The sequence below is a fragment of the Rhipicephalus microplus genome, chromosome 3 (assembly GCF_043290135.1).
Source record: "Rhipicephalus microplus isolate Deutch F79 chromosome 3, USDA_Rmic, whole genome shotgun sequence".
In the NCBI taxonomy this organism is placed as follows: Eukaryota; Metazoa; Arthropoda; class Arachnida; order Ixodida; family Ixodidae; genus Rhipicephalus; species Rhipicephalus microplus.
The window spans coordinates 153,675,178-153,698,675 of record NC_134702.1 but is presented as its reverse complement, the minus strand read 5'-3'; the positions used below and the strand labels follow the sequence as shown (position 1 = coordinate 153,698,675).

Genomic DNA, 23,498 nt, shown 5'->3' with positions numbered 1-23,498 from the left:
CGGCGGAGCTTCGACCCTTCTTTCCAGGCCTCGGTGAGTTCGTGCACCTCGTACAGCTTAAAGTCGGTCGTGTAGCGCATATGGTCGCAAGCGCTTGCTTGTATGTTAGGCATAGGGAACGCGCGAGCTATTTTGCTGGATGATCTGCGAGATGCTCTCAGCGTATAATGAGAAGCAGGCTAGTTGGCTCATACTAGTGCTCCTCGTAGTTTCCAAACGACCCAAACTCATTCACTTACTGAGGAACTTCCACGTCACTTTCTCGTTGATTGATTGATTGATATGTGGGGTTTAACGTCCCAAAACCATCATATAATTATGAGAGACGCCGTAGTGGAAGGCTCCGGAAATTTCGTTCACCTGGGGTTCTTTAACGTGCGCCCAAATCCGAGCACATGGGCTTACAGATTTTTCGCCTCCATCGGAAATGCAGCCGCCGCAGCCGGGATTCAATCCTACGACCTGCGGGTCAGCAGCCGAGAACCTTAGCCACTAGACCACTGCGGTGGGGCCGGCACTTTCTCGTGACTTGGCAAGCATTTCGAAGTTAATTTTTATACAAAGCGCATTTCAGTAAAAAAATGATATAACTGCACCCGTCATTCTTATACAAAGCGCATTTCAGTCAAAAAATGATATAACTGCGCCCGAAAATTGTACTTCCCGATCGTTTTCTTTAGACCAGCTGCACTTGCTGATACAGCGTGCACTTCCGTAGTATAGAAAAATATATTTGTCAGCCAGAGGCTGTTGTCAGAAATCATTTTCGGAGGGAGGGGGTGGTAAAGATTATTCATGTTGATACCTGCGTTTGTTTGCATGTGTTCATGTTTATGTATGCATGCAAACTTGCGAATTCCCGTGTGATAGAAGGGTGGCGTTGAACACTCTACACCCGCCTTGGCTGCACGCCAATAACAACCAATAATTCAATGGTGCTTTCGAATCCCAATAATCCACTGGAAATCATAATCTAGCTAACCACGTTCATGGCCGGCATGTTAAGTGGTCGCTAAGACGAATGAAGTGTAATCGCGCGCATTTCAAATCTACTATACAGACCCGGGGTAGACACCTGGCACGTCATCAACTACACCCCCCTTTCCCTTGTCACTTTCTATCTGGAGGCACACATGGCAGTTTTGATCTCAATTGGGGTTTTTGCTTGTAACCTTTCTTTTTAAACAAGAACCCCATGTTACATGCGTGAGCTGAAAATGAACGGGAGCTCTATTGCAGTTTTCTTAATTATTGTCCATTCGCCGAGCTTTTTCTCTTTCATTGCATCCCCCCTCCTTGGCTGGGCTGTCATCAATATTGCGTCTAAAGAAAACTAAGAAAAACGGGCCCCTAAAAATTTTTTATTTACATTATTCATAATGAAGGTATCGTTCTGAAGCCTTCAGGCACTAATAAAGAAACATGTTGCGGGGATAGTTGGTCGTATATTCTGACTTGAATATTGTAGCGCTTTATTTGACAAGAACAAGAAGAGATATACATGAGAGAATGGGATCTGTCGTAAATTTAGGAATTAATATTTTAAATTCACTAATACTTTGAATTCAGGCAGTATGTGAGGAATTTCGGTCAGCTGTGAACTTGTAAAAAGATCACGTGCTACGTTACATCACTTGGCAGAGAAAGTGTTCTACACCCACCGTCATGGCCACTGGCGGCGCAAACACTGCCAGATTCGATTGCACATGCATACTCCATAAGATGGTTCAACTTAGGTTGAGGATGACGCAGCGAGCAATGGAAAAGAAAATGTTAAGTGCAACCCTAAGGCACAAGAACAAGGCACAGAGTATCGGAGAACAAACGGGTGTTAAGGACATATCATGGCCGAAATTAAGAGGGAATGGTCATGGGCAGGGCGCATAGCACGAAAGCAAGATGGCCTCTGGACATTAAGGATCGCAGACTGTAGTCCAAGAGAAGGCAAGTGGGTGAAGTGGAGGAGACACAGCTTTAGGTGGGCAGAAGAAATTAAGACGTTTGCGGGTATAAAATGGCAGCAGCAAGCACAGGACTGAGTTGACTAGCGGAACGTGGGAGAGGCTTTTGTCCTGCAGTGGGCGTAGTCCGGCTGGTGATGACGATGATCATTTCATAAAGTGGGCAGGGAGATGACTACTGCTGTAGCTCAGTTGGCAGAGCATCGGACGAATAAATCGAAGGTTGCAGGTTCGGTGCCTGCAAGTAGCAAGTTATCCTTTAGTCCACTGTACTTTCTGCCAATATATTCTATCATAGAATAGTCACAACACAGTAGTATTGTGTCTAGCGAAAAAATTAGCCTTTGAAATTCGCTTCTCTGCTTCATTAGTAGGGTAGTGTAACTCATTATGGAAACCAGACAGAATATTGCTGCGTAAACTGACGCACATTATCAATGTTCAACTTCATGGTGTGCCTTGCGTTTCTTCCTGCGCAGTCATTTTCAGAGCGACACCTAGCCTCACCGAACGAAGATGGCCGCCCATCCGTAAGTATTGTACTTGCGTGTGATTCTCCCTTCTAAAGAACACGCACCTTGAAAAAACAAAGTACTTTAACCTTCGCAACGGTGCTGAAAACGAGCGGCATTGAATTTTCTAACTTCAGTTGAACCAGCGTGAAATTGAGGCTGTGGCGCATTCGGCCCACCAATTAACGTATTCGAACCTATTTCGGTTTTCTTTTTTGTTTGATGCTCTGGAAGAGTAGGTAAGCAATCTTCTTGATGCGCTTTTGTGCAATAATGTGAGTGTAACGACTGCAATTACAGGGTGCATTAAAAATGATGTGTCAGTGCTACTTGTAACCTGTTGAGATTAAATGATGTACTTATAGTGAGCTCACATGGACCCCTATCCACAAACGCTCCTCGACTCGAAACTCACCGTCAAGGTATCCTCGAGCACTGTCTCAAAACTAGTTTTTTCAAGGAAGACCTAATTCTATGCTATACCAACGCTATACCCAGAGCTGCATGTTGAATACGAAAGAAATAGTCCGTCTAGGTGGATCAGTGGTTCAGCTGCTAACCTGAAGGTCTCGGAATTCATCCCTGCCATGGTGGCCACATTTCGACGGAGGCGAAATGGTTGAGGCCTGTGTACTGGGCTATGTCAGTTCACGTTGAACAACACCAGATGGCCAAAACTTCCTGAGCCCTCCATTACGGCGTCTTTCATATTCATATCGTGGTTTTGTGAAGTAACCCCCCCCCCCCCCCCACACCCCGCTATATTATTTATACGAGAGAAAGACTTGGTAGGGACGAACGGCGCCGTTGACCCCGTCCGCCTATTTCTCACTTTTGGAAGGATGAGTCAAATGGCCGTGTTCTTAGCCCCAGAAATAAATTTAACACTACAGATGATGCGTTAGATAAGAGACACCTGAATTCTCTGACAAGAAGGCCGTAGTGCCATATTGTGACGTGCACTGTGGCTCACAGTTCGCGATGGTATCAAAGGAGCCGTTTGTCGATGTGGTCCAAGTACAATCAAGGAAATGAGCAATGTAATCATAAAGAGTGTCTTCGAAACGAACGGCCTATTTAAAGATTGCGTGCCAGGAGTCTGGCTATGGAATGTAACTCAATGCAACGTACTATGTACGCAAAAGCTCTTAGGCATACAGGTCATGCCAATGCGAGAGCAGTATTGTCCTTACCATGGGAGTATATACTAGGCTTAGAAGAGCGTTCGTCTTGTCCAACTTTCGCAGCCATACGCCTATTAGAGAACTGTTAAATAGCGCGAACTTGAGGACGAGATACGAGAAAATGCGACACAAACAAGTGCTAGTTAGTACTTGTTGGGGATAGTAGGAGTACCATACATCCCCAACAAGCACTTTGCGCTAAGTCTCTTACTGCCGTTTCTTCAATATCTATACACTTTAAACAAGGATAAATGGAACAAGTGTTACATTATATATGTATACGTTACAGTCGACCACCTTCGCATGTTCGATTGTCGTGCCCACCACACGTTCTGTCTGACTGCTTTCTTTCTTCTCTTTTTCAGAGCGCCACCTCCAGCGGGATTCAAAGATACGTACGTATCCATGCAGCTACTGTTGTTGCATCTAGCTTATTGTAATGATACGCGACCACTTCTGAATAAATTCTATGCTTGAGTTGAGCTGATACCTGCCAAGTGCTCATCATAGGGACTGTGTTCTTTTAAGTGAAGTGGCGCAATTACGTCTCTAGAGGCACCATGGTAAATTAAATTCTCTGTCAATACTGCTACGCCGTCTCCTATCTCACGTAACAATATTGTGCACTGAATAATTCAAACTAGTTAGTTTGTATGCAAATCTTTATGCACACTTACAAATGAAAAACAAAATGCACTTCAAGGGATCTGAGAGACTAGCCTAAATATACTTGTGAGCTGGAGAACAATATCCGAAGAACATATGTTTTACTTTACAAATTTCTTGTGATTGGAGGGAACTAAATGTATACTTTACTTTATACCACACCTGCATCGTGTGGCTGGGGTTTTATCGAAGACGTGAGGCATTTTGGAGCTCTTACTACAATGGACATCAGGACAAAAAGGTTGTGGTTAATACAAGATCGCTCATCTCAATACATAACTTGCTATTTTCAGTCCCGCATTTTCCGATAATTCACAGTAATTGTCATTTTATGAAAAACTTCTCTGAGCTCAAGTAGCAACTCTCAGAATATGAAGTCACTTACATATTGTACAGACTCTTGAGGCTAACGCCATGCCCAGTTTTTTTTTAATTTGTCGACTTGCGAAGCTGCGTCAGAACTTAATATAGTCCTAATTATCGTTACCTAATTATCCTAATTATCGTGTCCCGTTATATAGCTGCAGTCTGTTTTTGGCAAGCTTTTATTAGAATTTTCTTTTTTCGTATACAGAAATGTACAAGATGTTGGCGCATTTCGGCTTCGTCCAATAGTCATGTTACAAGCTGCAGACAAACCAATGGTCCCGGAGCTCCGTTTCATGGCGTGGGTTTGGCACTACACGTAATGCTTGAAAGTTTTGCCTACACACTTCGTGCACACTGGCTGCCCTGCCAGCGCTTCAGTTAGTGAATAATTAGTCACAAATTATCTCTAAACCTTGCGTTATATATGTATCCCATTGGTCCACAATGCGAACTCGTCACGACCATGCATATGCATTAATACTACGCTATGCAGGAAAAAAATACTTTCCTTTTTTGGAAGAAAAGCGTTGCAGAGAAACTCCACAGATGTTATGAATTCACTTTCTCAAATAAGCACGTTACGCATGTCATCAGCTGTTATCTGGAAGTTTGCATGTTATCTTGTACCAATTATATTGTAAATGTTGTGTTGTGGTTCTTTTACGCAACATGAGTGCCTTTCCTGAAAGGAACCTTGCGGTTTGTTGAGTAAAAAGATTTAAAATGGAAAAATCGCTGCATGAGTGGTATTTTTCGGTAATGTGTGTGAATCACCACATTATTCTTCTTTTTTTTACAGAAAAGGAAGAACTGAAGTGGCCCCAACAGTTGGACACGTGTAAGCAATACTACAGATCATGTTGACTGAAGAGTTGCCGTATGCGCAGCAAAGTTGCTTCTCGATCTCTGAAATGCTTCTAGCCTTCGAATGGTCTGTTGTCAATTCAAATCATGATTTTGCACCAGTGACAGGTGACTAATGTTTTCGCCTGTTCTATCTTACGTTTTAGAGCTGTATACAAAGACTATTTTTGCTGAATCAACGAGACACTACTGCGACAGAAAGTTAAGAAAATACTCAGCATAGTATGCTTTCACCGGGGCGTGGTTACTAAAGTAAGCTTGAATGTGTTTAGGCTAATGGTAAATTTTGGGGGAACGACATTGCTCCCAGAAGCGCGCCTGATGAAAAAAAAAATTAAATTTCATAGCATATATTCCGCAGCCGACTCACTCACAAGCGTTCTCAAGAAAAGCAGTGCTTACTCAACAAGACAGTTCTTCAGTATGCGCCAGCGAGCATCTAGTGTTACTGGTGAGGTATTCAAAGCACATATCTCCAATGAAGCGTTGTAACTGTCCTGAAGCAGCCGCCCAGCGTTCCTTCGGCAGTTGTTAGATTTGCATGGAATACATATTGTGACGATGAAACGCGTTTATTTACAGGAAATGGTTGAGATCGGTACAGCTCAGAGCCAGAAAACGGAGACCGAGCTGCTCGTGAGCCAGACCGCTTCGACCTCCTCCTCTTCATGCGCCCATCGAGGTGTGTCAATTCCCCCGTTCGCAGACGATGCCCACTGGGCGAGTCAATAGGAAGGTTGGTGGTGATATGGCTTGAGGCGCGCGACGTGTGTCAGCTGTGTCTTGCTAGAGCGCCGACCATTGCTTGTGACGCCGGAGATGACGTATGTGACGTCACTGAGACGGTCAATGACTACAAATGGTCCGGAGTAGCGGGCCAGAAACTTTTGGCATAAACCACGTTTGCGGACAGGTGTCCACAACCACACCAGGTCACCCTTTGTGTAAGCAACGGAGTGATGGTGGGCGTCGTACCGGGTCTTGGAGCGCTGTTGAGATGCAATGGTTCGAAGGCGTGCGACGCGACGGGCTTCTTCAGCGCGGCATAGTGACTCGGCAACCGATGTTTCCACATCTAACGTAAAAGGCAGAATGGTGTCGAGACAACTGCGAGGGGAGCGGGCGTAGAGCAGGAAAAAGGGCGCGTACCCTGTCGTCTCGTGTTTCGCGGTGTTGTAGGCGTATGTGATATAGGGCAGTACTTCGTCCCAGTTTTTGTGCTTGGCATCAACATAAATTGACAACATGTTCGTTAGCGTCCTGTTGGTCCGCTCTACGAGGCCATTGGTCTGGGGGTGATACGGGGTTGCGTGGCGGAATTGGCTGGCAGACAGGCGTAGGATCTCTTCAACGACGTCAGCGACGAACTGACGTCCCCGGTCGCTAATGACGATTCGTGGAGGGCCATGACGGAGAATGATATGCCGAAGCATAAACTGCGACACGTGAAAGGCTGTTGCAGTAGGTATAGCCGCAGTTTCTGCGTAGCGCGTCAGGTGGTCGACGCACACGATGACCCATCGATTGGCACTGGCTGAACGCGGAAACGGACCTAGAAGGTCGACACCAACAATCTCGAAGGGAGAGCTAGGAGGTGGTACGGGATGGAGAAGTCCGGGTGATGTAGTCGTGGGACGCTTGTGACGTTGACACTGTTCGCAACCCGCTACGTATTTTTCTGTGTCGCGTCGCATCTTGGGCCAGTAAAACCTTTGCTGGATGCGATGAAACGTTCTGGCGAAGCCCATATGCCCACTGGTTGCGTTGTCATGGCAGAACCGAAAAATTTGGGGACGTAGAGTGCGTGGAACTACCAGAAGCAGACGGGCGCCTTGGCCAGAATAATTCTTCTTGTAAAGGACGGCGTCATGAACTACAAAAGAGCTTGAACTGGCCGGGTCATTCGCGGAGGCAAACAGGTGATCTAAGCAATGATCCTCGTGCTGTGCTGTCCGGAAAGCCGCGATGTCAGGAAAATGAGAGTCGATAGCTGTGATAAAATCGTCAAAATTATCAGCTTCACACTCGGTCGTTGGTAGAGGAAGCCGTGACAGGCAGTCAGCGTCTGCGTGGCGATTACCGCTCTTGTAGCGGACCGTGAAGTTAAATTCTTGTAACCGTATGGCCCATCGCGCAAGTCGACCAGATGGATCACGTAGGCTCACCAACCAGCAAAGAGAGTGATGATCGGTGATGACTGAGAAACGACGACCGTAGATGTAGGGGCGAAACTTGTGTACGGCGAAAACGACGGCGAGGCACTCCAATTCGGTAACCGTATAATTACGCTCTGCCTTGCTCAGGGACCGGCTTGCATAGGCGACGACGTGTTCAGCATTGTTGTGTCGTTGAATAAGCACCGCGCCGAGACCAACTCCACTGGCATCGGTGTGGATTTCCGTGGAAGCAGAGGGATCGAAGTGGCATAGTATTGGCCCGGAAGTGAGAGCGAACTTTAGTTGCTTAAACGCTGACTCACAATTTGGTGTCCAGTGGAAAGGGACGTCCTTGCGCAGCAAGTCAGTCAGTGGCTGGGCCGTTTCAGCAAAATTAGGTACAAAGCGGCGAAAATAAGAGCATAGGCCCAGAAAGCTTCGTAGCTCGCGGATAGACTGTGGCTGCTTAAACTTGCTGACGGCGTCCACTTTCTGCGGGTCCGGCCTAACACCAGCTTTGTCCACAAGGTGTCCTAAAACCAGTGTTTGCCGTTCACCGAAACGACATTTTTTTGAGTTCAGTGTCAAGGCGGCTTTCTCCAAACATGTTAGAACAACGTCAAGGCGATGATTATGTTCCTCAAAAGTTCGTCCAAAAATAACCACATCGTCCAGGTAACATAAACAAATTTCCCATTTAAGGCCTCTCAAGACGGTATCCATATAGCGTTCAAATGTTGCCGGAGCATTACACAAGCCGAACGGCATAACATTAAATTCAAACAGACCGTCTGGCGTTACAAAAGCCGTCTTCTCTTTATCAACTGGATCCATGGGAATCTGCCAATACCCGGATCGCAAGTCTACCGAAGAAAAGTAGGAAGCTGAATGAAGGCAGTCAATTACGTCATCAATGCGGGGGAGGGGGTACACGTCCTTCTTGGTTATAGAATTGAGACGCCGATAATCAACACAGAACCTCCAGGACCCGTCTTTTTTCTTTACCAAAATAACAGGTGCAGCCCACGGACTTGACGATTCTTGAATTACACCAGTGGCTAGCATCTCGCCAACTTGTTCAGCAATAACTTTGCGTTCGGACACGGACACGCGATAGGGCTTTTGTCGGAGAGGATGAGCAGAGCCAGTATCGATCTTGTGACGAGCGCGCGTGGTCGGTATCTGAGCCCTAGGCACCTTCCGTGCAAAATCAAATACTTTAGCATGTCTCGCCAGCAGTGCAACCAGGTCTTTGCGCTTCTGTGAGGAAATGGACTTGCTAACCATTTTTGAAAATTCAGCTTCCATACCAGAAGTTTCCGGACCCGCCCTTTCAAGATCGCTTAAAGCTCCAATGCAGGTGCTGCTCTGCTTTTCGAACAGGGCAAGGCGCATACCAGCCGGTAGTACAACCGACTCGGGTGAGCTGTTTATCACCCATAATTGAGCCGTCTCGTCTGCGAGAGATACAATGCATCGTGGTACAAAGATGTTTTTCTTGAGACAAGCTACAGGCAACGGCTCAATCACTATGTCACATGAATTCAAACTCGAGTTGGTTTCCGAAGTGGTCACTTGTACGCTGGCCGTGGACCACGCTGGCAGAAGTACATCTTTAGCTACAGTGAGGTTACCTTTCTCACAATCAGGCTGCTGGGCGAGAGTAGACAACAGAACCTCACCTGCTCCACAATCCACGGTCGCACGACACTCTCGCAAAAAGTCTATGCCAAGTATAACGTCATGCGTTGATTGAGCCAGTACTGTGAATTCCGCCTTGAACGTTTTACCGGCAACACTAACAGACGCAGTGCAGACGCCGACAGGACGCAAGAATGCGCCGCTCACTGCCCGAAATGTGGCAGGTTTGTCCCAGTGAAACATAACCTTACGGCCCAGTCGTTGCTTAAAAACTAAACTCATCACGGAAACACTTGCGCCAGTATCTATCAATGCCATCGTGGGAACGTCGTCAACAAGTACCTGAACCTTATTCTGAAGCATAGAAACTGGTGGAGGCATTCTTTGATGAAAATCGGTACGTCCAGCGACCTCACCTCCGTCGGCCGCGCTGGCTAGTTTCCCGGTGGCGGAGACGAAATTCGTGACCGGCGCCGTGGAGATGGTGACCGAGGTGGACGGGTGGTGGGCGGCGTTAAGCTGCGCACAGATCCGGGCGAATCACTCCGGTTGATCGGCTGGTAGGCGTGCCGCTCGTCAGTTGGGTTGGGGGGCCAGTAGGTGTAGTCAGGCCGTTGGCTTCGTTGTGCAAACGTCGCGGATCTCTGAGGGAATGTCGAACGTGGATTACGTCGCATTGGGCAAAATCGGGCGATATGTCCACGAACACCGCACTGGTAGCAGACGGGCCGTTCACGGGGCATAGGGAACGTCGCTGGATGTTGAGGGTACGCGGCGCTCTGTTCCCACTGAGACGCAAAAGGAGGTGGATGGCTGTTGTAGCCGTAACGACTGTGGGGAGCATAAGGCGGCTCTACATAAGAAGACGTCGGTGGTGGAGCCCTTAGCTGAGGGCCGCGGTTGGGATAGCTGCGCTCCTCGAAACTCGTAGCATTGATACTTGTGGACGGTGTATCGCACGGTGGTTCTCGGGCGTTCAAGGGCGCGTAAAGGTGACGACGAAGTTCCTCACGTACAATGAGGCGAATCGTTGACGAAAGGTCGGTAGGCACGGAGTCTTGGCACACATCGACAGTGGCGACGGTCGTAACATTGGCAAGGCGTCCGAACTTCGTAGTGATGCGGCGAGTCTTCAGGGCCTCAAACGTTCGGCAGTGCCCAATCACATCGGCCACAGACTCAAGACTCTCCTTGCCGATAAGGAAGTGGTAGACGTCTTCCGCAATTCCTTTGAGAATGTGGCCCACCTTGTCCTCTTCCGTCATGTTGGTGTCCACACACTTGCACAGTTTCAGTACCTCCTCAATGTAGGTTCTGCATGTCTCACCACAAGCTTGAGCTCTCTGCGACAACATTTGCTCTGCACGTTTCTTCTTCGTCGCAGGGTCGCCAAAGCACTTCTTGATCTCCTCCATAAACTGGGCCCATGTTGTCAAGGTGTCTTCGTGATTCTCGAACCACACTAAAGCACTGCCATCGAGAAATAGACCCACGTGGGACAACTGGCTGGCCGCATTCCAGCCATTGGCTCGGCTCACCCGTTGATAGTGGCTGAGCCATTCTTCAACGTCATCGCCAGGTTTTCCTGTAAATGTGCGTGGCTCTCGGTAGTGGAAAGACGGCGCCCTCGCGACCGGCTGCTGGATGTCTCCGTCCAAGTTCATATCTTGAGGTAGTGGTGGCAAGCCCGCTAGTCGACGGCTGCGGCGAAGCTCGTGCTCTTGCGGTTCCGTCGTTAGTAGACGGCTGCTCTCCGGTCTCGCTTGACAGTAGCTGGCTTACCCAGCACCTTCCACCACAACTGTGACGATGAAACGCGTTTATTTACAGGAAATGGTTGAGATCGGTACAGCTCAGAGCCAGAAAACGGAGACCGAGCTGCTCGTGAGCCAGACCGCTTCGACCTCCTCCTCTTCATGCGCCCATCGAGGTGTGTCAATATGCAGGGTTAGATCAATACAAACGCATCTACTGTGAACAAATGTTTGTTTATTACCATGTAATTCAAGTTACGATTTGTTCAGACTGTAGTGTAGCTGGTATGTGTTGTAAATGTCAGGCAACTTGCAATAAATGGTAGTCGGGAATACTATAGGGAATAAAACGCACATGCCGATTATGTAAGAATATATAAGCAGCTGAATAAAAGAGTTTATTCTAGAAAAAGTGCAAGTGCTTTTACGCAACATCAACGGCTCACTCAAAAATTGTTTAGGTGCAAAGCTCCTTAAAGCACAGGTCGTGCGTCCGCGATGCATGTAGTAGTAGTCGTAGTAGTCACAGTAGTAGGTAGCCACCTTCACGTGTGGAATAGAGAAGCGGTACACGCGCATTTGTTTGAATTGAGGAGGAAATCCGCGCACGTTATACATAAATTAAAAATATAGTTGTTTCTGGTGAAATAAGCTACAGAAACCAGTATCGGTGACTTAATCTCCAATAAAATTCGCCTTCAATTTGATGCTTGCTAAACACACCGAGTATCAGAAGGACGCACTTTGAGAACTATCCGACCACAAAGGGTTGCTACGTTTAACTCACTGGCCTTAACCTCCTTGGTTTAGCAAGGTTTAGCGAGTGTTGGGCCACAGTTCTATGAATTAAAGGTGGTAAATGGTGGGAACTAGACACGAAGCGCAGGCCATAAAGAAAGTGCGCGCGTGCCACACCTCTAGTCCGGCCGTGCCACCTCTCGTTTAGTCCTTGGAACGTCAGCTGGATGGCGGTACTTCTATATGATGGATATATGATGAAAAGGTGTGAGATAGCGGTACTTGGAGTGCTCAATAGATAGACGGACGGATGGACTGACGCATGGACAGACGGAAGCAAGGACGGAGGCACGAATGGACCCACGGACGGATGGATGCATGTTCGTCCGCACGAACGGACGGTCGGACGCACAGATGGACGGACGAACGGACGAATGAACGGAAACGCGGACGTACGGATGGATGCTTCACCTCACTCATCATCATTCACTCCGTGGATATGCTGGGATTTTTTCTGTCTCACACAAGGGCTTTTGAGAACAGGTTTGTCGGCGTTCAATGGTACTTAATTTTGCGTAATGCATATTTGAAGATGAAAACTTTAACTCCAAGATATATAGCTATACTCCTTTGATGACGGAAGTCATAGTAAGTTCAAGCGTATAGGGAAGCGATCTCTCATTTTTGTAACGTCTTGACGCAGTGAAGGGCACTCCCAGCCGGACAGCTTTCTGAACACGTGCGTGACTATCGTGGCCGTCCTGATTGTCATCACGCTCATCGTCATGGTCATCATTCTACTCAAGTGCTTCTCCGGCCGAGAGGGTGAGTGAACGCTAAGGCCCACTCAAAGTCTCGCGAGTGGAATCCTTTATCGTCTTTGTCCACTTGTACTTTCATTCGGTGTGGCCAATGGTGTGATGCGCACCGTTTGAAGATCTACATGGTTCGCGCCCTGTCGTTACAGTGCAATTCTGGCATTATGAGTTCGCCATCGAACTGGCGATTAAGAGCGCTGCAACAAGGTATCCACATTGTTCCGCTGGTTTAAGGTTCGCTTTTGCGCCTATCACAACAATCACAACGGAGACACTCAGGTAGAGATTAACGGGGCATGTCTATATTCAATTAAATTCTCTCTGAGTCTTCCTTGTTGGGATTCTCTCAATTAGCAATAATAAAAACTCTGGAATGAACTATTGCTTTATTGGGTTGTTTGGTGCACACTTGAATTGGGTAGTATAGTGCAATGAACGGGACGAAGAACAGAACGCGACTTGCAGCATCTGTTGCTGTGATTTCCTGCTGCTGTTACCCGATTTTTTGATTAAGTGGTGATATATATTTGTACGCTCCGAATACGTCAGTGATATTCCACAAGAGAAGTATTCGGGAAAGAAGCCATGCTTCCTTGCTGAGTGAATCACGAAGATGTGCGACTGTACGTTATCAACTTGCCTACCGCTGAGCGGATCGTGCCACTCTGGTGATATTCAACAGTTCTACGTACCAATACCACGACACGAATGTCCACGAATCAGGAAAGCATTCAATAATACTTATGTTATAGCGTATTGGAGCGTCGTTTAAAAATACAAACATGTGTGTTAGAATGAGAAACATCATTCATCGAGAAAGTCCCATACATCAAATATTCGCTTACGGCTTTGCGTAATCTTAAAGCCACTATTCTGGTCTTTGAGAGCACGTGTCCACACTTGACTTGCTCATCTTGAAGGACTGCGTCTTACCCCGACAAATATTTACATATTGAATAGAGGAGAGATGAAAATCGCAGCCAGACTGGCTGTCTTACAGTTAGTAGAAAAAAATATATCAATGGGATCGAGTAAACATTCAAAGAGCTTGCTTTCGTACAAAAAAACACGAGAAAATGAAGTTCATTTAATTGTCTAACCTCATTTACTCGACATTATGCCATAGTTTTCGTGCGTTTAGAAAAGCCCATATAACAAGCCACAAGGAGCACATTCGTGAAATTGGTTTGGTGATCAGCCCGATTGGCATGAAGTGTGAAAAGCTACAGCTTACTGACAGTTGCAAGCACAGCAGACATATCACAAGTAGCCATGTTTCTTTGCCTTATCAACCACAACGATGTGTGTGATAGTAGGATATCAGCTTGCTTACCGCTGAGCTAAACGTTGTCGTCCTCTCCAAACTGTTGCCTCGACGAACTCACTTAGGCTGGCCCATATCAGTTCGCAGTATCCCAAACGGGCAACGCATCGGCGAAATTTGTGTAAGCGACGATCCCCATGCGTCTCTCATAATCATATGGTGGTTTTGGGATGTGGAACCCCACAAATCAATCGACGATCCCCTGCCCTAGTCTAATATTCTAATAAATAGTCTAATACTCTTAAAACTTGGAAGCACGATATCGACGACGACAGGAAGGAACACAGAAAAATTGGTGAGGACGCTGAAACAGATACTACTCCTCACTGCGCAGCACAACATAAGTGTCACTAATACAATCACCTTCTTTCTTTTTAATGTGATAAGCCTCCACTAGTTCGTTCGTCACAGAATTTGTACTCCTGCCGAGAATTCGAATGGGACCCAAAACCAGCTGACATGCACAGGTCTTGCAATGCATAGGCAGATGAAACGCCAAATTATTTTTAACAAACCACTCTCCTATCTTTATGTGTTCCTTTCTGTCCTTGTCGATTTTGCGCTTCCAAGTTTTAAGATTATGAACCAACTAGCACAGCAACGCATTATATTGTAGCCTAATACGTCTTTGTAGGTTGTGGCTTGAGATTCTGATGTATTATTCACTTCAATTTATTTCAGTTTGTCAGCATTACAACGCTACTGCTGAATATAAGAAATAATGCACCCTCTAATTCCGTGGGCCTAATTATCAATTGGTATAGTTTGGTTTTAGGTGGCAAAGAAACCAAACCGTCGAAATAATTCCCATTATTTCGGTACTCGACTTTCAGGCATCCGCAAATAAAGTAACAATTTTTTTTTACCAGCGGAAAGCGAAGACGACACATTTATGCGTGCACAAAATGCGGGATAGTTGCGAAGCTAAAATTAATGCGTACTGTTTTTTTTTTCTTCCATACTGCAGACTGTCCCCGCACAGAAGGCCCCTACAACCCGTACAGCAACGTGTCCCTGAGTTGCGAGTCCGAAGACTGCCGAGACTACGGTGAGATGAAGGGACGTCCTGTGCTGTACGCTTCGTTTCTGCGGCAAGGCGATTCGCTAACACTGGCGTGCCGTGCAGTGCTCTGTGCATCCCATAAAACTGTAAAAGGCCACGAACTACTCACGCGGCTTTGATTGAGACGTCCTCCTCCGCGTTTTTGGGCAATCGCGGTTGTACTGTGGTTACGCTGCTCGCGATTTGACCCGAAACACATAGGTTCATATTTCGACCATGGCAGTCTCACTTCGATGGAGGTGAAAAGATAGAGGCCCTCGTAATCACACTCAGGTACACCGTAATGAAACTCTAGCTGCTCGGAATTTACGGAGTTCTCAATTACGGTGTGCCTGAACCTATCGCCATTTCGGTGCTTAAAGCCTCGTATGTTGTACCACTTCGTCGCTATTTTTTTGCCTCGTGTCCCTTCTTTTACTATTAACACAACGAAAGAAATCTTTTGAATCGTTCTTGCCGGTACGGCAGCGTGAGTGAAATGAATGTGCAGTTCCACTACGGTATGCGCTTCGTGTTCTTTTTCTATGTATAGAATATTGCCATAGCGCTGCACATCGCCTTCAGTGCAGCACATTGTTTACCCCCAAACAAGGACTGAAGTGCACAAATACGCGAAATTACGGCCAGTCATATCATTTCACTCTTCAAACTAAGTCAAACAGAGAAGCTTGGTCTTCTAACAGGACCTAAGTTGCTGTGTTCCTAATCTCTTTTATATTTCCGATAGACTTTCTTTCCTTCACGACGCGTACAAAAGGAGAAACCATGATTTCTTACGCGTTTACACAAATGTTTTCACATGCATATCTAATATCGCATGATTGTGATGAACATTCAGGCTCGTGGGTGTGCTATATTAAATGTTTATAGAGCGGCACGACACAGACGGGCAGAAAAGGTATACATACGCGAGTGCTAACATAAAAAATGAAATAAAAAACGAAGAGCTCAGTAACATATGAGCGGGAACTAAATCAAGGAAGCTACCCGGGGAACAGAGCGCATTAAACAGCGACTATTCTTTTAAATAGAGCAAGCTTTACTCTTCCGTATACAAACCCAGAAAACGCCTGGTTCCACGAGCCTGACGTTCAAGCTGACCAAATGTTAACGCTTTCGGTGAAGCTTTAGTGAACAAGTAGTGCAACGTGTTTGCTAAAGTCCTCTTGCCTTTTGATTGAGTAATTGATTGATTATTTGATTGATTGATATATATGTGGGTTTTAACGTCCCAAACCTATTATATAATTATGAGACACCGTAGTGGAGGGCTCCGAAAAATTTTTACCACCCGGGGTTCTTTGACGTGCTCCGAAATCGTCTTGCCCTTTCCAACGGCAAGCGAAACCGAGCTATCGCTCGGCCAAGTCGGTATCACCACGTTAAAACGTGGCAATTTCCACATACGTGCTCTAGCTTTTTTTCTACTGAAGCAGGACTCGTAATTGGAGCTGCATCCCTCTTGCGATTCAACGCGACCCCTACGCAGGCTCAATGATGCGCGCGAGCCTGATCTCGTTCATGGAGCCGTGCGAGGACTTCTACGAGTTCATCTGCGGAGGCTGGATGAAGGCGGCTCGCATACCGCACGAGGAAGTGGTCTACAGCACCATGTCGGACGTGCATCGGCGCGTAGAGAACGACATTAGCGGTAAGCAGCCCGCGTCCTTGACACACTGTGCACTTATACCGCATGCTCGTGACGTTCTATACTGTATGCCTAAAGGCAAAGTTACTTGGACGACATGTGAGAACTAACAGACAATGATGCTAAGGAATGTATAGGGGATTGGATTAAAAGTAACTTTAATGTAAATGCGAAGCAAGAAAAGTGGTGGAAAAAATAACTTGCCACCGGCAGGATTTTGCCAGTGCCAAGTTATGTTTTCGACCACTTTTCTTTCTTCACATTGACATTACAATTAGTTCTACTCACATCCCCTATAATTCCCTGGCATCATGGTATGCTAGTTATCATAAGTATTGTGTCTAAGAAAGGAAAGAAGCCCTTAAATTGACATTTATTCATATGATGGGATTATACTCTGACGACACTGAAGGTAGGAACGTGGGAGCGTCCGCCTCCCCTGGAAGTGAACAACACTCTTCCATCCCCTTTAACTCTCTCGGACACTCACACTCACCGCCGGGTCGTCGAGCCATCCGAATGGCGGCAGCTGCGGACACTGGGTGCTTCAGGGTTCTCCGACGGCTGGCTATATAATACGAAGACTGTTGCACATTACTCCTCTTCCCTTCTTTTTCTTCTTCGTCTCGATCCTCGTGAAATGTTAATCAACCTTAGTGTGTACGGCAAGGGCAAATCTCATCACTACAAAGGATTGGTACGGTGACGAGGACCAGCTACCATGGCAGTCGAGACCAACCGAATCCAGTCCCAACAAACTGGAGGCAGCGGTGGGATCCTCCTAACCCTTGAGCCCCAAAACCGCGAATTGAAGAGACACCATTTGATTCCAGAAACTAATTTGTGAGAAGAATGTAGACCTTTCCCCACACATTTCGCTGGGCTACGCATACACAAACCATGCAGAAGCTTCCCTGGCTTACCGATTCAGGCACAAGCGCGCGGCGACGGAGGAACGAAGGGTCAGTCAGTGAGGCCTCGGTTATTGAAGTTTGGTCAACGATAGCATGGTTCGCTGGACAGAAAAAAAACGTGTTTTATGATGTGCTGCAATCAGTAGGACTGTTGAAAAGTATCAATAAATGATGCCGTGGGAGCATTGACAAGTTTTTAAGAGTGCCGTAAAGGGACACGCAATCACCTCCTACTGCGAAGAACAAACGGTGAGCGCTGCTGTGTAGGTGGAGTGAATCGTCAAGCCGGTGAATATGCAAGGAGTCTTGTACAGACCAGCGTAACAAGGGTGAGGAGGAGCTCGTGGTGAACATCCGATATGTTTTGATTACAAAGGCACCGTATAAATCACTGCGCAATGCTGTTTCTGTAAGTAATAAATACAGAACGTTTGAGCAAAGTGCCCTTGTACGGTGGTTGAATCGAACCAGCACATGCTCCGGCTACGATTTCTTCCATTGCTTACTAGTGTCCACATGATCAAGTGCATCCTAGAAGCACCGGTATTGCAGAACAAAAGCTTGACAACAGGAAGCGACGCATTAACTCCCACAAGGCAGGAGCGGCTCGTCTGTCCCAGCACACGGTGGCGATCCAGTGCTTCCGTTGCTCTTTCTGATAAGGCCTTGCAGTATTGAGTAAAACGGTTTTGCAGGCAGTTTTTGTAGGTGTGGAGCACCCTTCACCAGAGCAGTTATTATTATTTATTATTTATTTAAGACATACTGCAGTCCGAAGACCAAGCAGGTGGGCAGGGATTAGAAAGCACAATTCTGAAAACAGTCCAACAAGTGTGAAGAAACAAAAAAAGAAAAAAGATAGCAGTACACAAAAAAACATTCCTTTAGCCACCACATCTACCAGGAGCGTTGCTATTTTCTAAACAGGAACGCGAGGTACGCGGTACCACACGTACAACGAGGTAAATAACTACGGTGGTCGTCTGCTCGCTTTCCCGAGAGTGATGAGCGAGTTCAACAACTATGGCGCTTCCGTCAGCGCGTAATAGACGAATAACTGGAGATCCGCGCAAACACTCATTCGATAGGCGTGTGTCCAAACTGTAACAAATTGTTTACACTGTTCACTTTTTCCGCTTGCCGGGCGTCTGCCTGAAGACAGGAAGCGGACAAAGGGGTTCGCATAGGCGCGAGTGCGCTCGAGTGGATTAATGGGTCATCGAAGCCGTCGCATTCTATAATAAAGTACTCTTTTCGAAGATCTCCGTGTATACATTGCGTTGGGATTTCTCACATGAGTGGACCTTCTTTGGCATTATCTAGAGAGCATGTGGTCGAAGGCTTGTTGGTCACTCGGATGTGTTCTTTGATGAACGGGCAATGGTTTCGCTGATGCATGATACATATGAGTGAGTGATTTTTCTTGATAAGATAGGCGTGTGGACTAGTTCATCATCTAGAATTGACATATTTGCACAACACAATACAACGAGTAGTTACGGCGTAACTACGGATGGAAGAGACACGGACACAAAAGAGCACTGCTGTTTCTGTTTTGTTGATTCACGAGCTGGACGCTGAATTTCTTGGCGAGCGTTGCCATGCTTTTAGAATATAGGTTCTTTCGTAGCTGTTCTTAGTGAGTTCCTTGAACAGCGTTTGCTTTTCATTTGTTTAAATGCACAAGCCGCTACTTTTGCTTGTGCCTTTGTATACTATAGCGTTATTGGCCGACAGTACGAATCTCGGGGGGGGGGGGGGGGGGCTCCCTAGCCTTTGTCTACTTGCCCACTTCATAGATTGCATGTGTGTTATCCAAAAACATACATTTGCCAATGCCTTGTCAGCGTTGCTAACATGACCAGCGTCAAAAGTGACTGCAACTACACTTTTGATAATGGTTGTATCACACGAACCTTATGAAATTACGACCCTCAATTGCTGTAATGGAAATCCTCCAAGATGGGTGAATTTTTAGTTCGCAATCCACTCTCAGCACAAATACACAAGAAAGTCCATGTAGAGTACCTGATACCTATGAGCTAAAAATGCATTGGTATCAATTTTATTTTAACGATTGTAGTCTTAGCCATGGTCGTGAAATATTTTTTACATAAGGACAAAGAGATTGAAATCTGGTCTACGGGACGTGTACTTTCATTGAGAGACCCATTATGGTCAAGCCGCTCGACCCATCTGCCAGATACAAAGAGGTCGTGAGGCTGTAGCCTACTGTGACCCTAAGGGAATATGAATTGTTGAGATCATGTTAAGGAACACTGCGAAAAAAAATAACATTTTGGAAAGATTGGGCGAAGTGGGTCACCAGAGGTATAGCTGTTCTTTTACGGCCTATTATTAGTAATAGTATGAGTGATTTCACACCGCAAAACCAGCATATGATTATGAGAGACGCCGTGGGGAGAGTTCGGGAAATTTTCACCGTATGGCGTTGTTTACTGTGCACTGACATCGCACACTACACGGGCCTTTACTATTGCACCTGCTTCAATATGAGACCACCATGGCCGGAATCTAACCCGTGACCTTCGGGCCAGCAGCCGAGCACCCTTTAGCCACTGATCCACCTGGGCGGACTTTTTAATGGCATATTAGCAAAAATCGTTTTACGCATAGCAAGTACGACATCTATGACTTACCTGGTAGCACTTCTTCGCAACTGCAACTCCCCTGAAGCCTAATCATTCCAATCGCTCAAAACTCAGCCGAATTTTACTAGACGTGGACCGTAATATGTGTCTCATTGTTCCACAAATCCGGACACATAGACGTATTTAACAGTATGCAAGGACAATGCCTTCGACAGAACTTCGTGGAAATTGTTTTGAGAACGTCAACGAAAGCGGGTGTATGCACAGACCGAAGAATAAGGCTTGATTATCCCTTGAGATGAATTACAATGGCATCGCCCACTGTAGTGTGCTTCTGCGCGTGCGCAGTAGTAGGCTAATTTCGACGTATGGGATAAGAGTCACTTTAGTCAAAGCATAGCTAGTTAAAAATGAGATCCACAATTAAAAAAAACGGAACGCTCTCCACTCGTACGCTTTGACGTCGACCCAACTGCGCATCAAATCATTGTTGTCATTTATAATTGTAGCTTTCAGATTTTATTGTCAAAACAACGCGCTAATGAGTAGCATTTCGAACCTTTGGCTTACGTGCCCACAAACCGAGTATCGCACGTGATACGCAGACATTCTGAACAACACCGTGATATCGTATCGGGACCAGACAGCAACCCAGAAAGCGTCAGCTCTCTACCAGGGCTGCATCAACATTGGTGAGTTGCTGGTCATCGCTGCATTCAAGTTCCTAAGCGCACGAAGTCCTCGTCATATTTTAGTAGTGTTTGTTGTATAGGGCTTCTGCACTTGTTTGTGTCCTTGTTTTTTTTTGCCCCTGTCCGACTATTTGCACCAATTCTACTTTGTTCACGTCATATAATTAAGATACACAGTTACAGTTTCTAATTTTTTTATACAAATTCACTCATTGCCCTTTAGCAATATTGTTTGAATTCCTAATAGCGAACAGATAGTCAAAAGCTCGAAACATAGGCTTAGCCTCGGCCACGGATGGCCTCGGCGTAATCAACGTACAAAAGGGTCCCATGAAATTATTTAGCATAAAGGGCTAAGATAGATACCAAAATGCCATATCTGCACCATAGTCCTGATCACTGTTTAGGACTTTTTTCCATACGCGCTTCTATAGAATCAGCTCAGTGATGTCAATATGTTTGAGCATACAACGTCGTTTCAGACCTGCGCAACAGCAAGGGTGTCAAGCCTCTGGAAGACCTGCTCCGCTATTTCGATCTTGGCCACTGGCCGACCCTTAACCGGACGGCGGTGTTCCGAACCTTTTTCATGCTCGGCAACGTGATCCGAGAGCTCGGTCTTGACGCCATCATGACAGTTCGCGTCGGGATCGACTACCACAACAGCGACAGATACCTGGTCTATGTGAGCGCATACTTGTTTAGCTGTTTGTCTTTTTACATACCTTGTGTAAATTTGATCATTAGGCATGATAGAAGCAGGGGGCGGAGGTTAAGTGGGTTAAGCAGATTGTAAAGTTGCCGAAGACAATACGGCAAGTAAGGATAGTGTCCGCAAGCAAATTTCTGTGAACGGTTCTCTGATATCGGATGCGAAAGCGATTGCTGATCATTTTAACTCTTTTTTTCATAGTGTTTTCAGTCAGTCTTCTCAGCCTGTGGCTTTTGTGCATGATTCCGCAGATATTCCACGGGGAATTTTGATTTCATATGAAGGAGTTTTAAACATGGTTCTTCGAATAAAAGTAAAATCCTCCGGTGGGCCGGAAGGAATACCGAATGAATTTTTTCGACGGTATGCCGAGCCCTTGTCCAAATACTTTGTTACAATTTTTGAAGCTTCAATCCGTACTGCAACGTTACCTAAAGAATTGAAAATGGCTCGTGTCAAGCCAATTCCCAAAGAGGGAGACCCTCTTCTTGTCTTCAATTATCGGCCAATTTCGATTATATCGTCTTGTAGCAAAATGTTAGAACACATTGTCACAACATTCATATCAAAACACCTAGATGAGCAAAACTTTCTATCTCCGTATCAGCATGGTTTTCGAAAGGGCTTGTCAACAACAACTCAGTTATGTACAGTCATTCATTCTCTTGCATCTGTGATTGATAAGGGTGGCCAAGTAGACGTCATATTCCTAGATTTCTGCAAAGCTTTCGACTGCATCCCCCATGATAAACTTATGGTTAAAATACAGCTTATTGGACTTCCAAATTTTCTATTAGCCTGGATTTCTAACTACCTGTCTGATCGCTCCCAGTTTGTGTGCATTATTAATCAGAAGTCAATTCTTCTGCCGGTTACTTCAGGTGTCCCACAGGGCAGTGTACTCGGTCCCCTACTATTTTTGATATACTGTAACAATGTAGTAAATTGTGTGAACCCACCTGTTAACGTTCGACTTTTTGCAGATGATTGTATTCTGTTAAACTCGATAAATAGTTCTAATGACCAAGCAGCTCTCCAGTCCACTCTAAACAATATATTTCTATGGTGCAATCAATGGGCGATGAAACTAACTAAACTTGGATAAATCAGTTCTGCTCCGTGTCACTAACAAGAAAAAGCCAGTACTAACTGACTACACGCTCTCTAACCAACCTCTTAAAGAAGTTAAGGAATACAAGTATCTTGGTGTCACTCTAACGAATAATTTAAGTTGGAATTCCCACATTAAACAAGTTTCTTCCGCAGCTTTCCGCAAATTATGCATGCTAAGGCACAAACTTAAGGATGCTCCTACGAAAGTGAAATTTTTAACTTACCAATCCTTGATTCTCCCTAAATTAGAATATGCATGCGTTGCCTGGGATCCTTATACTAAAACTAACATTGATGCATTAGAAAAAATTCAGCGGAGGGCAGTTCGTTTCATTTATTCTCTTTACAAGCCTGGTAGTTCTGTAACTAGTGTAATGCGTTCAAATGGTATCATATCTTTGCAGTCGAGACGCAGATTCTTACGTCTCAAATTTTTGTACCAACTTTTTAACCGCAAATTTTCTCTGAACCCTGACCCCTACCTCACACCACTAAGAACACGCCAGACTCGGCATTCACACGCACTTTCTTTAACACCATATTTTGCTCGTACTAACTTGTTCAAACTTTCCTTCTTTCCTCGTACCATTGAAGAGTGGAACAATTTGCCTGCAAGCAGTTTACACTCTCCCGATCTTATTTACGCTGAAATTTGAAGTTGTTTTTCTAAAATATTCCAACTATTTCCTCTTTTCCCTCCCCCCTCTTTCCTTTTGTTGCTTTTGTATAAATATGTCACGCTTTCCACTTTCTTTAT

At 45.8% G+C, this 23,498-nt stretch overlaps 1 protein-coding gene across 1 annotated transcript in view; it reads left to right on the top strand.

The window, feature by feature from the left end:
• Positions 1–23,498, top strand: part of LOC142803015 (neprilysin-1-like) — a 41,258-nt gene that overhangs the window by 7,354 nt on the left and 10,406 nt on the right. Inside the window, exons 2-6 of the mRNA XM_075888113.1 lie at positions 12,549–12,670; positions 14,955–15,035; positions 16,540–16,701; positions 20,830–20,916; positions 21,399–21,601. Of these exons, the coding sequence (XP_075744228.1) occupies positions 12,549–12,670; positions 14,955–15,035; positions 16,540–16,701; positions 20,830–20,916; positions 21,399–21,601 (655 nt within the window). The remainder of the gene's footprint in view (positions 1–12,548; positions 12,671–14,954; positions 15,036–16,539; positions 16,702–20,829; positions 20,917–21,398; positions 21,602–23,498) is intronic.